The sequence below is a fragment of the Colias philodice genome, chromosome 25 (assembly GCF_061535455.1).
Source record: "Colias philodice isolate Cphi_HAF_F1 chromosome 25, ilColPhil1 Martin Lab GWU primary, whole genome shotgun sequence".
In the NCBI taxonomy this organism is placed as follows: Eukaryota; Metazoa; Arthropoda; class Insecta; order Lepidoptera; family Pieridae; genus Colias; species Colias philodice.
The window spans coordinates 3,076,462-3,097,121 of record NC_143110.1 but is presented as its reverse complement, the minus strand read 5'-3'; the positions used below and the strand labels follow the sequence as shown (position 1 = coordinate 3,097,121).

The 20,660-nt window shown below is 34.0% G+C and overlaps 2 protein-coding genes across 5 annotated transcripts in view; both read right to left on the bottom strand.

Moving 5' to 3' along the window:
• Positions 1 to 20,660, bottom strand: part of Fak (protein tyrosine kinase 2 Fak) — a 153,842-nt gene that overhangs the window by 71,896 nt on the left and 61,286 nt on the right. Inside the window, exon 3 of one of the 4 annotated variants that reach the window (XM_089710765.1) lies at positions 3,718 to 3,789. The exons of the other annotated variants lie outside the window; for them this stretch is intronic. Coding sequence (XP_089566891.1) covers positions 3,718 to 3,758 — 41 coding nt within the window. The 5' untranslated portion in view covers positions 3,759 to 3,789. The remainder of the gene's footprint in view (positions 1 to 3,717; positions 3,790 to 20,660) is intronic. 4 annotated transcript variants of the gene reach the window in all.
• Positions 19,100 to 20,472, bottom strand: LOC149477253 (uncharacterized). The gene is made up of 2 exons (XM_089710496.1): positions 19,522 to 20,472; positions 19,100 to 19,235 (listed from the first exon to the last, which is right to left on the bottom strand). Exons 1-2 carry the CDS (start codon positions 20,140 to 20,142, stop codon positions 19,122 to 19,124), a joined length of 735 nt encoding a protein of 244 aa, XP_089566622.1. The 5' UTR covers positions 20,143 to 20,472; the 3' UTR covers positions 19,100 to 19,121.

Here is a 20,660-nt window from a genome sequence, read left to right as displayed (position 1 = left end):
GAAACAGGGTCCCGTTTTACTCTACGGAACCTAACATAATCTGCGGTCGATGTGTGTCTATGGCAATGCAATATCCGCGAACGTATCTGTGCCAGGGTGACGTAGTGATAGTGCGTTCAATCGATTAACTATTTGCTTATAGCTTTAACCGACGAAATGCAAGCGGTTATGGTTAGTGTAAAAAATATGCCATCTATAAAATTGTCAAATGGTAACTCATATTTACCTTAACAGTTATTTGAACATGTTATTGCTAAAGTAATATGGTGCAACCCAGCCCCAGTTATAGGGTTCCGTTTTACAATACGGAACCTAACATAATCTGTGGTCAATGTGTGTTTATGACAATGCAATATCCGCGAACGTATCTGTCCCAGGGTAATACGGTTATGGTTAGTGTAAAAAACATGCCATCTATAAAATTGTCAAATGGTAACTCATATTTTCCCTAACAGTTACTTGAATATGTTTATTATTGCTAAAGTAATATGGTGGAACCCAGCCTTAGTAATAGGGTTCCGTTTTACCCTACGGAACCTTAGATAATCTGTGGTCAATGTGTGTATGGCAATGCAATATCCGCGAATGAACACACATGACATTTGTAACGAAATAACACGGCCGATTTAAAAATAATTCTTCCCGATTTTAAAATTCTTATTTCACTAGAAAGCTACATCTTTACCAACAAACGCAAGATAATTACAACAATATTTTTATAGCCCTCTAATATAACAATTTTACTACACACTCTCGTTCATGATTTACGACCTCTCAAACGGAAATAACCACAAACATATAGATCAGGAAATGGTCATTAAAAATAAAATGTATTATAATTTACAATTTAAACTACGTGTTAATAACGTAATCATAATCTATACCAATAATAAAATTGGAGTGTCTATTTGTAATATTGAAATAATAGCTTTTTACTAATATATGGATGTATACAAGGTACATATATACCAAAATTGTATTTTTTTTACAATTTTTGTCTGTCTGTGTGTTCTCGCTCACCTCTGGAACAGCTGTACCGATTTTGACGGGACTTTCACTGACATATAGCTGATGTTATAAGGAGTAGGCTACTTCGATTCTGATATTTCCAAAGGATTAGGAACATTAGGAAAACCTTACGAGGGTGAAACCGCGGGACGCAGTTAGTTTTGATATAAAATTCACTTCCTACAAATAACAGAATCATGTCATGAAAACCGCACCTTGCAGTATTTAATTATATAACTGGGTGGTATAATTTCTACATTTTCACGTTTTTATCAGGAAATATAAAGTCCTTTTAGTAATTCACACGTATGAGAACAACCTTTAGTATTATAAATAATAATACTTATATAGATATTGATTTGTTAAGACGAATAAAATAATTAATTACGCACGTTAAGTTGTTGTCAACCTTTTTTCCAAAATAATGTTTAAAATTAATAATTTTAATAGTAGCGTAAAACAAAGCGTAACAAAGGACCGTCAAAACACTGCTGCTGTTTTTAGAGAGAAGCCAGTCAGAATAAAATTGAAAACAATTATAATTAAAATACCTATAGTGATAATCAAAGGTAGACATAACAATATTTAAACTTTTTTTGTTTAAAAGTAATAACTTAACACTGTTCAGTATAATACTCTCCACAAATTTAATACTTTTAGTCTGTCTTGTTTCTAATTATAAATTAATTTCCGAAAAGATAAATAGATATTTAAACAAATCTTCAACTCAATATTTATTTAATACTTCCTTCTTTAGACCTGTTACAAAATACATCTTTACAATCAATAAATAACCGCTAATGCATTGAACTAAAGTCAGAGATTGTATAATTAATATAAGTTTCAATGTGAGTGAGATGTGGCCGTATGCGCACGCGTATACGAAATCCGTGATAGCTGATAAATATATCTTAAAACTTGACAAACGATTACAAATAAATATATTATTATTATGACATATAAGGTATATTTCTTTTCACGCCTGAAACCGATCAAGCAATTTAGATAAATTTTAGAAAACACAAACAGACATTCGCATTCCTGTCATACAAAAATATGCCCTTCATTTAAAATAAATATTCAAACTGCCATTTGTATTAAAATCAATACTTGGCGATGGAATACTAATAATTGGCTACAACTTACACCTTCAAAGGTGTTATTGTCTTATCAGTTCAATGAGCTGGAAGCCTGCCAGTTTTCACTGCACTCGGGGCTTGTGTGAAGATGTATACAAATACTACATATGTCAATATGTATACTGGATTTTTGCACGTGGCTTCGCCCGCTTTGTCTAAAAGCTAATAAATTATATGCTAAAACCTTCCTATTGAATCAATCTATCTCGTAATTTTTAAGATCTAAGCATACAGACACATAGACAGCGGCTTTGTTTTATACTATGTAGTGAAATGGATTTTTGCACGTGGTTTCGTCCGCGTGGTCAAAGGAAATTCCCACGGGAACGAGATGTTTCGCCACGGTAAAAAAGTAAAAAACCTATGTCACTCCTTTTAGCTATATCTAAACATCTAAATTCCTATCTTAAAATATCTTAAATAATCGAGTCGAACTTCGGAATACTTTCGGTCTGAGATATATAAGAAAATTGTTCGTGAATTTTATGAAAATTACACAACACATGGATATCTATATATGGATTTATATACCTACTATTTTTCACCCTGTTTATGGAACATGCAATTACTACCTATATATTAATTATTACATAATTAATCGTAAAGTTAAACATAAGGAGAGAAGAAGAATAAAGTACATAAAGAATTTCTCGATTGCATTCCCTTCATCAGAACAATACTCAATTATTTCTACCGCAATACAAATGGATATTTACAAATGACAAATGTTGCTTGTAAGCTTGCGCGTGCGCATGTGTGCGTTAACATGTACAGGTGCAAATGAGCGGTGCGTGTGCGCCGACCTTAATTATGCACTTTGCATGGTGTGGTCAACCTTTCAGTAATTATTTTTAATAATAATTAAAATTAATATTGAATCGATGAGATATAGATGCAAATTGAACTATTAGAATTGAAACTTACTTTAATATAGTTTGTCAAAAATGTGGAGTAAAATTTAAATTTACTTTATATACGTACTTGATGTGTTACATTATGTGTGTATAAATTAAGCCTTAAGCTAATGTTATTGTGCTATATGACAGTGCGCATTTTATGACAATTTTTCCGAAAGTTAATGATGAATTAAATATGTAGCTTAGTTATTATTAACAATGAATAACTTAAATAAATATGGGCAGGTAACCTTAGTTATGCAGTTTAAGTAATATGAAAATACTGTGTAAGCGAACCAAATTAAAAAATAATAAAACAAAGGCGCGCATTTGAAAGTAAGGCCCTTCAAAATCTACACAGTACACATATATGAATATACCTAATAAACTTCATTTTACACAATTTGACTTTGCACTTAATAAGGCATACTTTAACATGAATATAAAGAGATCTTCCGTGCATGATTGCAATTTTGATGAAAGATCCTAAAATTGATCGATTTCAATTAAGTATACATAATAATTACTTTAACCTTCTATATTTTCATTTAATTTCTGTTCGCTTAACAATACCACCAAAATATTAATCAACTACATAATAAAATTAAAATTAAAAATATTTGAAAAGGTTGTTAGCCGCTGCGCCCGCCACCACTAACAAATGTTTGTCTTACCGACGGAAAGGCAGCGAGAATGTCACACGTCTACTTAGCATGCCATGCAGTTAACAACACCGACTGCCTTACCTGCAAACAAAAATACGAGTTAATTACATACGTGTGTAATGTAAATAGGGGCGAAATTCGCTTGCGTTGATTAACTTTGGACTGAACAGATTTGATAGTATATAATTATAATTAACCGTTTTGAAATGGGATTGATTAAGATAGATGCAAGTCACGAATTACTTTCACCACTAGTTATTATATACATTTCAAAGCTTATAAAGTCGATACGGAAAATAGGAGTAGTGAACATATTTTGTAAAAGTAATTATGTGAATTTCCATTAATTGAACATTGAACAGTCAAATCGTTTACTCAATAAGTAAATGTTATATTAAAAGTGAATATTGGCTAAACCTTACTAATAACTGCGAAGTTTGTCTTTGTTAATAATAATTTATTACACTCTTATTTATTAACACCATGACACTAGATCATAAAACATACATAAACTGCACTTTATATCTATCAAGCTCTACAAACAATTTCATCATAATCGTTCCAACAATTTTCACCCAATCTATGAATAACCACAAACCGAACGGTGCTACGAGCTACGCCGCACGTAGCACCTACATACAGGGTGTTACGAATTATTGAATTTTCAAATAAAAATCTCCAAGAATACAATCAGGAAGATTGTACAGGATGCATTGCCAAGTGGCTGCCGTGTGAAGGCTTGCCAAGTTGGGTGCACGTGATAACTCGACTAAGGCACCCTGTATGATAAGTACTAAACCTGAAAGTTGGCCACGTAATGGTATGTTTTGAAAGGTCATTGACCGGAATAGCTCTTGTTTTGGAAGCGATGGTATTAATTGGTTATTTTTAAGGTGGGTTTCAATGATATTTATAATTAAAATAACTTTTTTATCATAATAATAGGTACTTTCACTTCAATAAATTCATGTCAAATAGGGTAACCTATTAAAAACTCGAATTTCTATTACCCGAATCTTAAAACCCCGAAAACGGTTGTTAGAACTTTTAAAAGACAGATGTAATGAATGACAAATTTTTAAAATTCCTTTTTTAATTTCCCAGATGAATCAATTTCCAGATGCACCAAAACCAGATTTTTAAAAAGTATTTTTTTGTTTCCCGTATTCTCATAATACAGATCTTATTATACCAGATTCTCAGAATACTTTTTTTTGTTTCCCATCGTACCATTTTCCAAATAAACTAGTGCCAAATTTTCATAATCTTTTTATTTGGTTCCCATATAATCGTATAACAGATAAACTATTGCCAGATTTTCATAATCTTTTTATTTGATTTCCATACAATCGTGATTATACCTTTACTATCGACTGAAAATAAGCATTGTCAGTAAGTAAATTTATTGTTTTACTTGTCCATTACAGACCGGTTTTAGTGTCAAAGTCGACTCAGTAGGTTAGGTTTGAATTACGACCCCCACGCTAGAACTGACTCGCTATTGTTTTACTTGCCTATTACAGAAAGGTTTAAGTATCAAATTCGACTCAGTAGGTTAGGTTAGGTTTGAACTGTGAACCCCCATGCACGAGCCAAGCGAGCGAAGCGAGCGTGCCGCGGCAGCGGCCGGCGAGTGCCAGAACCGACTCGCTATTGTTTTACTTGCCCATTACAGAAAGGTTTAAGTGTCAAATTCGACTCAGTAGGTTAGGTTAGGTTTGAACTGTGAGCCCCTACGCACGAGCCGAGCGAGCGAAGCGAGCGTGCCGCGGCAGCGGCCGGCGAGTGCCAGAACCGACTCGCTATTGTTTTACTTGCCCATTACAGAAAGGTTTAAGTGTCAAATTCGACTCAGTAGGTTAGGTTAGGTTTGAACTGTGAGCCCCTACGCACGAGCCGAGCGAGCGAAGCGAGCGTGCCGCGGCAGCGGCCGGCGAGTGCCAGAACCGACTCGCTATTGTTTTACTTGCCCATTACAGAAAGGTTTAAGTGTCAAATTCGACTCAGTAGGTTAGGTTAGGTTTGAACTGTGAGCCCCTACGCACGAGCCGAGCGAGCGAAGCGAGCGTGCCGCGGCAGCGGCCGGCGAGTGCCAGAACCGACTCGCTATTGTTTTACTTGCCCATTACAGAAAGGTTTAAGTGTCAAATTCGACTCAGTAGGTTAGGTTAGGTTTGAACTGTGAGCCCCTACGCACGAGCCGAGCGAGCGAAGCGAGCGTGCCGCGTCAGCGGCCGGCGAGTGCCAGAACCGACTCGATATTGTTTTATTTGCCCATTACAGAAAGGTTATAGTGTTAAAATCTATTCAGAAGGTTAGGTTAGGTTCGTGCTGCGTCCCCCTGGAAGGATTACGTTTTTCTGGATATAGTTTATTTGAATTTCAAAAATCTGGACATTGTTTGTCTGGATATAAATTAACTGTATTTCAAAAATCTGGACATTGTTTGTCTAGATATCAATTAACTGTATTTCAAAAATTTGTGTTTTAAAAATCTGGCTTTCGTGCATATGGATTACGGTCATCTGGATTTTGTGCATTTAGATTTCGTATGTCTGGAACTCATTCGTCTGGATTGTAAAACGTCGTACAAATAAAGAAATGGGCAAATGAAATTCGGAGTTGCGATTATATGGCAAACAAAACTTCGAAATTTTAAAATTCGGGGTTATGAAAAAATGTCCAAACGTTTTCTGGATTATGATATTCGGAATATTAAAATTCGAGATTAAGATAGGTAACCGTCAAATAGATTTAAATATGAAATAAGTAGTTCAGGTTTTAATTTATAATTCAATTATTCAAATCATACTCTTAAATATATTTTGCATGTAGAAATCTTAATGTGGGGGTGATATTTTCAATGTTATTTTAAATGCTATAAATGTTTATGTAAGTTTTGTTCATCGTGTAAATTTCAATGTAACTCGAACCGATTATACAAATTCGTTTAACCGTAAATATGTAAACGTCGAGGTACTTTACATAAAATTCGAGATAGAGGGTCGTTTGGGCTGAAGTCCTTCATTACAGCCCTAAATTTGAGTAAGCGTCTACTTGACGAAAATAAAGGGGGAAACCTCTTTAGAAAACGGATGCGCCAGGGCTGCCACATGTATATTCTACGATTATTTTTTTTTTCAAAAGTTACAACAAATAGGTGCTAGTTTAATCATGTTAAGAATAAACACTTCATGGCGAGCAACTATACCTATAATACTAAGATACTAAACAAGATTGCATGGCTGAAATTGCAGCCACAGGTACACTATATTCCTTATCCAAACACAAAATCTATCTCTCACAGCTATTAAATCTTATACAGTATAAAAAAATAGTCATAACACGGGTGGAAACAGAAAAAAATGTTTACTGCAATCAATTGCAATTGATATAATCAAAGATTGCAATTGCAACTGCAGTCTGATTACATGAATATATACAACAAACCATCTAGACAGACCACGACACACGTCCTAAACTTTTCCACTATCTTTCGTAATTTTACACATAAAAGATTTCAACAAAAGCGTGTGCCAGCCCTTATCTGCATTCCCTTGGGCGCGGGACATATACAAGCGGCGCGGCGCGCATCGGGCGCACCGCGGGCGCGCCTGCCGGCGCGCCTCGGGCGCGCTGCCGGTGCGCTGCCGGTGCGCTGCCGGCGCGCCTCGGGCGCGCTGCCGGCGCGCCTGCCGGCGCGCATCGGGCGCGCTGTTGGCGTCCGAAAATGATATTTATATAGAGTGGTTAAATGCATTTTCTTCATGCATAATTTAGTAAAATTATGTTTTTTGTGCTAAAAGAGTTTAACATTAATTTGAAAGTAACGATTTTGTTTTGATAATTCCTTGTAAGTAAATAGCGAGGATAACCCCACGATTGCAAATATATCTTTGTTGGAAATGTTGGAATTTACTTGGAAAATTTTATAGTACTTTTAAAGTAATTTTAAAGTAGTACTGGTGTAATGATGGAAGAAAAGAAGGTTAAAATAACACAAAATTTATATTGTACTAGCGGTCCGCCCCGGCTTCGCCCGTGGTACATATTTCGCAATAAAAGGTAGCCTATGTTCTTTCTCAGGGTCTAAAGATTATCTGTGCCAAATTTCATCAAAATCGGTCCAGTACCTAGTTTATGCGTGAAAACCATACATACATACATACATACATACATACATACATACAAACCTTTTCTCTTTATAATATTAGTATAGATAAAATATGGTTTTCAAACACAGGTTTACATTTAAACCATATAAATCTTATCATTAAAATCTCAGTTCAAAAGTATTTACAGTACTGATCATTCCACAATATTATTACAATTACAAATAAATAAAAAACACAATCAAAATCAGGATTATCTTTATTTCTGACATTGTAAATACATGGGAACTTTCATTATGCTTCTTCATTTTCACTTTCCCTACTGCCATCACCTGTGTAAATAATTTCATCGATTAATTCAATTCACCTTTAAAAACAAAACGAAGAAGGGTATGTAATAGCAGCTCTATATAATTCCACACAGAGAGAACACATTTTTGACTGACAGGCTACCGTCTCCTACTATAGACCGGGAGATACTGACACAAAATTTCGAGTCATTTGTAACAGGATGGTGGTTCTACAGGGGTCTTAGTACGCAATGACAAAAAGGAAAATGATGGTGTGAACGCTGGTACCGGTGGCTTAGTCGCGTGGGAGTTAGTCGAACTCGTCGGAAAATAGCGAAAGTCAAACGATTTGTAACAGTATGGCACTTATTTTTCCTGTAAGTTTGAGGATCAACGAATATAAATACAAAATTTCAAAGATCTAGGTGTTGGAAATTTTCACTTATATAAATTAATAATAAATTATTTTTTTAAGTATGACAGCACTTTTTCCCCCTACTAGAAGTATGGCAAATATAACAATGGTCACATTTTATCAAATACTCTCCAAAAATCCAAATGCAATACTGGTACAAAAAATTTGGCAAAATAAATTTTTTTGCAGATTTTCGGCGGTATGGCGACCATTTGGAATCGTCCGAAAAGTATGGCATGGCGATTTTCGTAAATGGCTGCACGACGATGGTTACCTGTGCAAAAGTTAGCCTGGTACAAATGGTTGAATAATTGTTTTATTTAAATCAACACATTCGCGTCGGTATGGCGGGCTGTAAGTCACACCGGAAAAGTATGGCATGACACTACCGCCTACTTCTTTTTTATGGGCTATCGGTAAATTCTAAAATTTTTGTGTTACAAATCGTTTGACTTTCGCTATTTTTCCGACGAGTTCGACTAACGCCCACGCGACTAAGCCACCGGTACCAGCGTTCACACCATCATTTTCGTTTTTGTCATTGCGTACTAAGACCCCCGTAGAACCGCCATCCTGTTACAAATGACTCGAAATTTTGTGTCAGTATCTCCCGGTCTATACCACCCGATTTGTTTTTGATTGTGTATGACCGTGAATTGACCTCTATTTGGATGCGATGGGGGAAGCGCGCCTGCGGTACGCCTGCGGTACGCCCGCGGCGCAACCGTGGCGTGCCGCCTCGTCGCCTTTCCAAAATTCTTTCATACAAAATGTATAAGAAGGACGTGGTGCAAAACAGATTCAAGAGGTGCGCTTATGGCACGCCCGCGCCCGCGCCGCTTGTGTTTGACCCGCGCCTTGAACGGCATAATGGTAAACAAACATTGGAGGCTGCGTCAAAGGTGAGCGCTAAGTGACGGCGGCTGCTTCAACTTGACGAGCTTTGTTGTTATATGCGAATACCGACCTTATACTAAATACGAATAAACACTAATTTACTTTATAATGTATATGTATAGAAGATCTTTGTTGGTGTTATATGCGACTATCGACCTTATACCAATAAAGAATAAACAGTAATTTACTTTATAACGTTTATAGTATCATCTAGGTTTAAGTATACGTAAATAGATAGTTTTGATCTATCGTATCCTACCCTTATATTATAATTGGTGACGTATGAAATGGTTAGGTCGTTACTTGTCTAAATAGTTAAACTGGTATTGGCCAAAATTTACATGAAGATGGACTCAAATGAATTAATAAGATATCATGATAGACAGCATCGAAGTGAATAGTTATTATTAGAGGTATGATGATTTTTTAGTGGTTTATATTAATTACTAGCGGTCCGCCCCGGCTTCGCCCGTGTTACATATTTACGTTTTCTCTACATAAAAACCATCCTCGTACTTCAAGGAATATAATAAAAAAAGAATTATCGAAATCGGTTCAGCCGTTCCCGAGTTATGCGCTTACCAACACATTTTGCGATTCATTTTTATATATAAGATTAACGTTAAAAAATAAAATTTATTCCAATTTTATGATTATGATCTTCACCCATATTATTTGCTACTACCTATATTAGAGACATTATTGAGTTTTAAATTAAACCAATCACAAAACTTATAATAGACGACTGTAACGTCGCAATTTACGCTGCACACTAAAACTAACATTACATCAAAACCAAGAGCAATTACAAAACAGTACCATTATCATAACAGAAGCACGTAGGCGATAAAAGCATCACACGCTAGACAAAAGGCACCAGATGAGCAATATATAAAAAGAAAATAACAGCACATACAGAAGTATGAACAATGTTACACTAGACTGTAGAGCTGAGGCTCACGGCTATTTATTTTACATTTCCTTCGTCGCATTTACAGTTACGTAGCAACAAAAACTCTGCGTTATCTCTTGTACGGTTTTACGCGAGAAAACGTTTTGTAATTTAACTTTTATTTTTCATATACGAGCATAAAACCACATTTATGCCCGATATTTGTATTTACGATAAAATAAATGGTGCAGAAAAAGATATATTATCTTTGTGAATATATATTTGATGCGACAAATTTTATTAGATTCATCTGCATGGTTGAATAACGAATATCCATCCTTTCAAGCAAAGTTTCAGAAATAATTCTGCCTCCTATCAAATATGTAGGAAGAAAATGAAATATTGGAGGATATTTCAATTCTAGAGTAGATTCTAGTATGATAGTTTATAGGTTTTGATTGAACTGTAAAAATAAATAATAATAAGACACATTATTATTATTTAATCACCTTACTATTTTTTGTATTGATTGATTTTATTATGTAACTCAATAAAAATTATTTGACATACAAATAAAATCCACCATTAAAAAATATTCTGCCAAAAGTACCAGGCTGCCATAAGTCGTAACGAGTGCGAAACTGGAATACTGTATCACGAGAGCAACGCTAGTGGCAAATTGCCCTCTCGAGGGTTCTAGAACCTTCCAGCGGCGCCTGTGGATGACCCTGCAGCACTTTTTTATTAACATTTAAATATTTTCCAACTGTTGCGCCATTTTAATTAACTTTATAGTTATTACTTGGAAAAACGAAATCAGATATGATTTTCCGATGAAATGGGATTTTCGTAATATTGAAATGATCTTTCTGATCTTCTGAAGATGAACTTCACTGTTCAATTTTAACATAAATATGTTTAGCTATATACGTAATAAAAACATTTTTCCTATCAAATTAACATTTCACAACAAAATTAGTATCACAGGACATAAAATAATCCTTAAAAATGTACTAGGATAGTAGCAAAAAACGAGTTCAACCTGCGCCACTCTGACACTCAAAGGGGAATTAGCCCCTCAAGCGCTGTAGCGCTTCCCAGCCGCCGTAATGACACGCTAAGGTATTCTGAAGCTGCCTCTTCATGTTGAACTAATTTAACTTTATAGTATCTGCGATATTAATCCGCGACTGTTCTTTTAATATCGAATAGCAATCGGTTTTATATTGTTGACAACTTTTTTAATGAATGTTCAATTGTAGATTTTTATCTTTATAAGCGATCTAATGACAATAGAATACTTTGTAGTTCCAATTTATGAAAAGAAGTATATTTTCTCTATGAATCTGATAAAAAAGAAGAAATATAGGATTATCCTTAAATTTTATCTTTATTCCAATGCCTTAAAGACAATAATACTTTAATAAAGTAAACACTTCATTATTCATAGATATCCATACCTATTTATTAACTTAATCCTCTTGTGTGCTAATCTACACACAGGACACAGGTGAATTAACACCCTAAGCTCTATTGAATTGAAACCTAACACCCCAGATTGCTGAAATCCCAGTCCCTTCATGCTGCACTAATTAGTCTGAACTTATCTCTGATATTAAATTTTCTCTATTCATGCCGGGAATATATATACTTTGTGAAGTTAATTAGGTATTTATTCAGTGAGTGAACTAATATTATTAATACTGTACACAAGTAAGGACGTGGTTGCACTTATTAAGTACCTAAACAAATATAATGTTTACAATATTTTTTATATTTCATGATTTACAGGAGAATAGATGGCGAGGTGAAATAGAAAAAAAATTATTTAAAAGCTATTATCTCAAAATAGGTAGAAACAAATAGAATCGTTAATGAAAGATGTGTGTAATATTAAAGTATACCTACTTACTATAAAATTAAACACTTTCAACTTTTTCTGTACATTTTAATCACTACCCTACTCATAATACCCTAGTACCATAACCTACATAAATATGAAAGCGACAATTACTAGAACGAATCAAAGCCACCCCATACAGCGCTGCATTGCTGCCAATGCATTTCTCGCGTCGCTGCAGAGCTCATTTCTATACGGAGATAACGTTGCAGGGAATGGCTCTTTGTAATAACAACTGGTAGTCAATGCGACGTTTGTACTGTTAAAGGTGTTAAATAGCTATCGAGTGTATTGTGAAAAGTGAGCAAAACAATTCTTGAATGAACTATACGTTTGTTCGTGTCCGGCACCCGATATTATAAATAATAATAATAGTTTAATAAAACTAAAAAAAACACGCTTTTTATAGAAAGCCGAACTAAAAAATAGAAAATTTTATCAAATTAGGGTATTGTCATCGGTCCTCAATAAATCTACAAAGTTTGAACGAAATCTGGCCGTTTAAAGTGGGTCAAAATCGCGCCCAAAGAAGTCGGTTACAAACATACAAACATACAGGTGAAGCTAATATAAAGCGTGTAAAAAATAGACTTATCCACTCATGAATAATAGAAGAAAATCACTAGAGTAGGTAGTTAATATGAAAAAATGATCCCCTTTTTTAATATGAGTATCACCCGGTGATAGTAATTAGTAATTCAATATTAAGAACTCATCATTTTCACTGGAAAATCATAGCTAAATGAAAAATGCCAAGTTGCACTAAATTCTCTACATTTTATATCGACCGAACAAATAGGTTAAGTTGACTGTAATCCCAATGTAAACAAAATCCGATTAACGCCAATTACGAGGATTACTCTGTTTTACTTTATCGAAGTTTTAGTTGAAGCACCCAGTTAGAAAATATTACAAAACATATTTATTTATTTATTTTACACATATTATTATACATTTAACATAATAATATGTGTCTAAATTAAAAATTAAAAAGAATAGCATTAAATAAAATATTTTCACCATGTTTTGTTCACAGCCTTTAACGATTATTAAAAATCTATTTTTACAAAACCACGCCTTTTGTGTAAAATCGATATCAATTTTAAATGTGTACACTGTACAGTGTGGTATAGTGTATTTCCAATGAGTTCGATTTAGTTTTTCACACATCGAAAAAAACATGAAGAAAATTTATAAAACAGATTTTAGAAACCAATGAAGAAAGCACCAAAATAAGGCCCAAAAAAACCATTACATCAATTAAAATTCCAAAAACGCAAGCTCCTCTACGGCGCTGCAATCAAAGCTTTACCTTTCAATATGTATGAGGTGTTTACTCCGCGCGCGCCAACGAATATAGATAACTAATTATTTTTATTCGTTTATTGAGCACAGATTATATAGATGCATTTCTTTTTAGCTTTCGTTTATGGCACAGATAAAACAAGTCAATAACTGCGTTAAAAACAACCGACTTCAAACTTGCACTTGCAACATTTACAAACACAGACAAAAATGCTCATAAAATAAAAACTACTGGGCCTATCCGAATAAAATTTTTATGGGACCAATTCGACACCATCCCGCATCGAACAAAAAAAGAATCACGTAAATCGGTCCAGAAACCACGGAGTAATCGGTGTACATACATAAAAAAAAAAAAACATACCGGCCGAATTGATAACCTCCTCCTTTTTTTGAAGTCGGTTAATAAAAACTTAGAATGAATTAGCACTACACACTGAAATTCAAATGATATCATTATTTTGATATTTTAATTGAAATATTATATTTTCACCGTGTTTATTAAGTTTAACAGTAAGCTATTTGAACTATCCAGACTTCTAGAACTTTAAATATACCTATTTTATCACCACACTACAAATATTTTTCCAGGCTTCCATCTAATAAAGGTTTGTCTACATTGTAACACGTACTTTATTTACAGAATAAATTCCTCCACGGAATGCAATCCAAATTCCAGCAATGTCACAGGGATTTTTTATTTTCTTTTGTAGTAGATATAAATAATAAATAGATAAGAAGTTATAAAAATTAAAAACTGTCAAGTTTCGCATAAAAAAAGCCGCTATGCAAATAATGAAAAAGAACCTTGAAAAAAATGAAGTAATAAATTATTAAAAATGTTGAAGGTACCAAAAAAATTAAGTGTTCATCTTTTTGAAAATTATTTTACTTTTTGTACCGTCTACCTAATGAAAATTCATGTTGTGAGTTCCTTAAGTTTGAAAATATAATATAGATCCATAAATTTAATTTGATCCCATTTTACGTGAAGATAATTTAAGTACCAGGGCGCAAGGAGTCTGCAAGAGCGGTACTAAAAGATACGAACATTATAACACGGAACGTACCGTATTTGCATAGAAAATATCCTCTAGCCTAGACTCCAGGGGTTTCTCAATTTCCCATTTCACTGCTAATCGCTAGCTTGCTACAGAGTACAGACACTTGAGACTGCCGCAATTCACTATACAATATCCATTTTGACTGTCTGTCTATAACAAGGCAAATATTTAAATGATAATGGTGTTGTTGAAAATAATGGATCCTCATATTTAACAAAACGCATCGTTACAAAATTATGTGACAAATATATTGAAATTTTTAATAAAAAATAACGGAACATTCTTCGAGAAAAAACAGCGCCAAACCTGGCCACCATCTGTATTTATAAATACATGTAATATTAATTTTAAATATAGATTATCACTATGTTTTAATCCACGTGATTGTAAGTAATAAAGTTGAAAACCGGCATTAAATGTTATACACAGAAAATGCTAATAAAAACAAAATAATAATTTGGAAAATCCAAAAGTGCACGCCTCATAATTTTTTTTTAATAAATATTTATTAATTATTATTTTTGTTTATTTAATAACAATTAAACCACATCGAATCAGACCCTGAAAAATGAAAGGGTTCTATTCCTGAGCATACTCAAGCGTACGAGAAAAAAAAAGACTCGATTAGTAAAGTATTTCGGTCGCTATCGTGTTAACAAGAAAAAGGATCCGCACATACAGACACACGGACGTCCAAGACAGAACTTTTTTAAACTGTTTTTTAACTAGTTTAAATAACAAAAATGACATCAAAAATATCATGAACGTTAAAAATAGTGTTTTTTCTAAATATGTGTGTGTATGTATTATCTTACAAGTGCAATGTATGATACATAAAGACATTTTAAGTTTGAAAAATCAGATGTTTTGCGCGAAGTGACAGTAGTACCCACCTCAACGCTTCGCTTATGAGGCGTGCAATTAATAAATACACACTACAACTAGACCATTGTAGGTACTAATTCCAATAAGAGCTGATTATTGTCTAGACGACTGCTTCTAAATCCGTGTTCCATCCCAACTTAATACTGCGAACGTCGCTAAGAACAAACTCTATGACCAAGACTTCCAATTAAAATATAAAGATTACAAATAACACATTCTACTTGAAAATAGTTGATGATATGAGACTAGGATCAATGAATTGGTGCTAAGTTATTATTTTTAGTAGTTAGTAAAAGATTTTCATAGCGAAATTCGTATAATGGCTCTTATGAAAACGCTCACGACCGCGACACATTTGGACAATCGCAGGAAGACTGCACAACGAAATTCAAGAGGTGAGGGTATTTTTTCTTTTATTCACACCATGAACAGTATTCATTCAATACCTCAACACTTAAGCTCACAACACAAAATCCTATTAACTCCATTAAATGGAACATCGATTTTGCACCATATTTCCCTCGGGCTTCACAAATAACAATATCGCACGCTGTGTTATTTCATAAAACGTCGCTGGGTTTACTGCCTCCTTCATTTTCTCTTTTAAAAGGTTTTGAAATTTTTATCATTCACTAGATTCAGACAAAAAGGCGAAAGAATCTCAAATTTTATTAAAATTATGTGTACAAAAAAATTTCATCAAAATTCATCTGCTGGTTTTTGTATGAAAGGATAACATAATTGTTGTTGTAAATAAAAAACGGATTTACGAGTTATTAGAAACTGTTTTAATTAAATCAATCACAATTAGGTACAGTTACAGTCACGGACGACGCCAAAAGGAACAAGGAAGTTAACCACAGATTATAGCAATAAAAATAATGACATTGACAATGCACCACAGATCTAGTACAATACACAATGTAAATGTAAGAAGGCTGCAATTTCAAATTTTAACACACCCACCAAATTAAAGCCTTCTTCAGTCTAAACTTCAATTTACTTTACATATTCCTTTACATATAAACACAGATCAAAACAAAAAATTATCAAAAATGACATACATAATCATACACACAGTTTGTAACAGTGTACTGATACATTAATATGTATTACAACAAAACAAAAATATCAAAACAAAAATTACATCTTTAATTTTACACCCATTTTATCTCTTAAATATTGAAATCTCACTCGAGGAAGGGGTTTAGTAAATATATCTGCACACTGTTCATTAGTACATATATAGCTTAAATCTATTTCATTCTCTTGAAACTTCTCCTTTACAAATTTATACTTTACATCAATGTGCTTACACCGTTTATGAAAATCTACATTTTTAATTACTGAAATTGCACTTTGATTGTCTACATTTAAGCAAATTGAATCCTGATTATACGCACTAATATCACAAAGTAATCTTTTAATCCACAAAGCTTCTTTTGTGGCCGAACACGCAGCCATGAATTCTGCCTCTGTAGTGCTCAGTGCAATGCTCTGTTGCCGTTGACTCGACCAAGTGACAGCTGCACCATTTTTTATGAAAACATACCCAGAAGTAGATTTTCTAGAGTCGGTGTCTGTGGCATAGTCTGAATCACTATACCCTTCTACTATATTATTGTCTGTTGAAGAATAATTTATACCATATTCTTTAGTTTCTTTTAAATATTTAAGTATCTTTTTAACAACAACCCAGTGAGTGTCATCATAGCAATCAAGATACCTACTAACTAAGCTGACTCCAAACATGATGTCAGGCCTACTTACAATAGCTAAGTGCATAAGAGAACCTACAGCCTCTCTATATGGTATTCTCTCTTCAAGTGTCACCTTTTTCTTTATTAGGGAAGTATGAGGATCAATAGGTATACTACATCCATTAGCATTGTTCATGTTAAATTTTATCAATAATTTTTCAATATATTTTGTTTGATGAATGAATAAGTGTCCTTTAGACCTCTCTATTTGCAAACCAACAAAATTTCTTGGCTCCATAGTTTTAACTTCAAAATTTTCTTTTAGCTGACTTATAACTTTATCAATTACAGATTTATCCTTTGATATTATTAATCCATCGTCAACATATAACAACAAATAAACTTTAATACCATTTATATGACCTGTATAGACACATTGATCTGAGTGACTGTTATTAAAACCAAAATTGTTCAGAACAGTTTTGAACTTAGAGTTCCAACACCTTGGAGCTTGTTTTAGTCCATAAAGAGATTTTTTTAATTTACAAATATAGTTTGATGGAACATCTAATCCTTCAGGTGGATACATATATATATTTTCTGTTATGTCTCCATACAGAAAAGCAGTTTTAATATCAAACTGTATCATTTCAAGATTGTGTTGACATACTTCAGTTAGTATAATTCGGACTGAGTCATATCTCACCGTTGGAGAAAATGTTTCTGTATAATCAATTTGATAGCTTTGTGAACATCCCTTGGCACATAATCTAGATTTATAAATCATACCTGTTGGCTCATCTTTGATACGAAAGACCCACTTGCATCCAATAGTCTTAACATTTGGAGGCTTCTCTACCAACGTCCAGGTTTCATTTTGTTTGTGTGCTTTAAGCTCCTCCTGAATTGATTGTTTCCATTTGTCTCCATCCCGGCATGACACAGCTTCAGAGTATGTCTGCGGAACATCAGGTAATGTAACTCCATCTATGCAGAGGTAAGTATTATTATCTTTTATTAATCTTTTAGATCTTGTTGTTATGTTAATATTCGGTAGTAATTCAATTTTTCTTTCAGGTATGTACAGAGATATGTCATCATCATTGGAATGAAAAGAATCATCGCTATCTGTTGCGGAGGTTATATCTTTAGATTGGGAATTATCCAGTGAATTTTCATTCAACTCAGAATTTACATTTGTAGGCTTAACATTACATGTTGATTCTATATTTTCACTACTAGAAATTGGTACTACAACATTATTTTGTTTTATTGAATTTTCCAAAAAGACAACATCTTTACTTACAATTCCTTTCTTTGTTTCAGAATCTATGAATTTGTAGCCTTTTGTACCGTCGCTGTAACCAACAAATATCAATTTTCGTGACTTTACATCCAACTTACTTCTTTTTTCTTTAGGAATATGCACCATCGCAGGACATCCGAATATTCTCATGTGGCTCAAATTTGGCTTTTTTCCAGTCCATACTTCATATGGTGTTGCATCTGATAAACTGCGGGTGGGAGAGCGGTTCACTATGTAAGCTGCTGTAGTTACTGCTTCAGCCCAAAAATCTTTCTGTAAACCCGAGTTTAACAACATACATTTAGCACGCTCAATAAGTGTACGGTTCATTCGTTCGCTTAATCCGTTTTGTTCGGGTGAGTATGGATTTGATGTCTGGTGCAAAATTCCATGCTTTTTCAGGTAAGTCTCAAAAATATTATTTTTATATTCAGTTCCATTGTCAGATCTAAGAATTTTTATTTTTTTATTCAATTCATTTTCCACTCTATTTTTATATTCAACAAATTTTTGAAATACTTCACTTTTGTTTTTTATAGGATATATGCATACTCGGCGAGAAAAGTCATCAATAAAGGTTACAAAATACCTTGCTCCTCCTATTGATGTCTGCTGCATCGGTCCACACACATCACTGTGGATAAGTTCTAGCAAGCTGGTTGCTCGGGAACCTTCAGCAGGGAACGGTTTTCTCGTTTGCTTGCCTTCAAGACAGGTAACACAGATGGAATTTTCCATACCTGTCGACAAGTTGACTCCTTCTGTACAGAGAGGTACCTTATTAAGACTTGTGAAATTTAAATGACCCATCCTTTGGTGCCACAGATAAGTATCATCATCAGCCTTGGCCATCATGACTTGCATTTCTTGAAGAGTGTTTAACAGATATGTTGCATTCATTAATCTAGCATGTGCTACTAATTTGTTACTAGCATTGTAAATTTTACAGCCAGATTCATTAAATATTACATTGCATCCACTTTGAATTATTTTGCTGACTGATAATAAATTAGTTTTCAATTCTGGTACAAATAAAACATTCCTCACCTGTATTGAATCGGTGCTGCCATCATGTGCCTTTACCTTAATACATACATTCCCGCAGCATTCAACTTTTAATTCTTTGTTGTTAGCAATCCTTATGCTCGGTACAGGTGAAACGGTGATGTCAGTGAGCCAGTCCCGGTGCATAGTCATATGCATGGATGCTCCTGAGTCAACATGCCAAGAATTAGACTCATTTGCTGTGGATGCTGAAAAAGCTGCAACATAACCTGTGTCTTTATCTGTTTTTTTACTGGTTGTCTTCTTATGCCAACAATTTTTGCTGAGATGTCCGTACTTATTACAATTAAAACATCTAGGGCCTTTCTTATCACTTTTGGGCAAGTATTTTTTTGTGTTTGTATAAAGTGCAGTAGTGTCTGACATTTTCACTTCCTGTAGTAATTTATTTTTTACTAAGTCAGCACTAATCTTCATACCGGAACTTTCTAAGCTTTTTACATCCTTTTTCATAGCCTTTGGATCATTACAATCGGGTTCCCTCGTAAGACATTCATCTAACTCCTCGTGTTGCAGATACGCTCTGACGGCGAAACTCCAGTTGGACCAGTTGTCTCGTCCCGTGAGTTTTGGGATCGACATAATTGTATTGTTACTGTTCATCTTGAATTTTGAAAAGCAGCAGAAAGATCGCGAGCCGGTAACTGATGTGAGGTTATGCACGCGGTACTTTGTCGGACTAAGTATTATTCAACAATCGACTGTAATCTGTACTACGGCAGGTTGGCCTGGGCCCATAACCTGTTGTTGTAAATAAAAAACGGATTTACGAGTTATTAGAAACTGTTTTAATTAAATCAATCACAATTAGGTACAGTTACAGTCACGGACGACGCCAAAAGGAACAAGGAAGTTAACCACAGATTATAGCAATAAAAATAATGACATTGACAATGCACCACAGATCTAGTACAATACACAATGTAAATGTAAGAAGGCTGCAATTTCAAATTTTAACATTTATTTATACAATACATTACAATTATTTATATCCCTAAAATTTTTCAAACTGCTACTGGGATCGAAGAATTGAGTAGAATATTATTCAGAGCAATTTTTAAGTAAATGTCAGAGTGGTTTAATAAATAAACTGCGCATGCTTATGCAATTATAACTTTGCC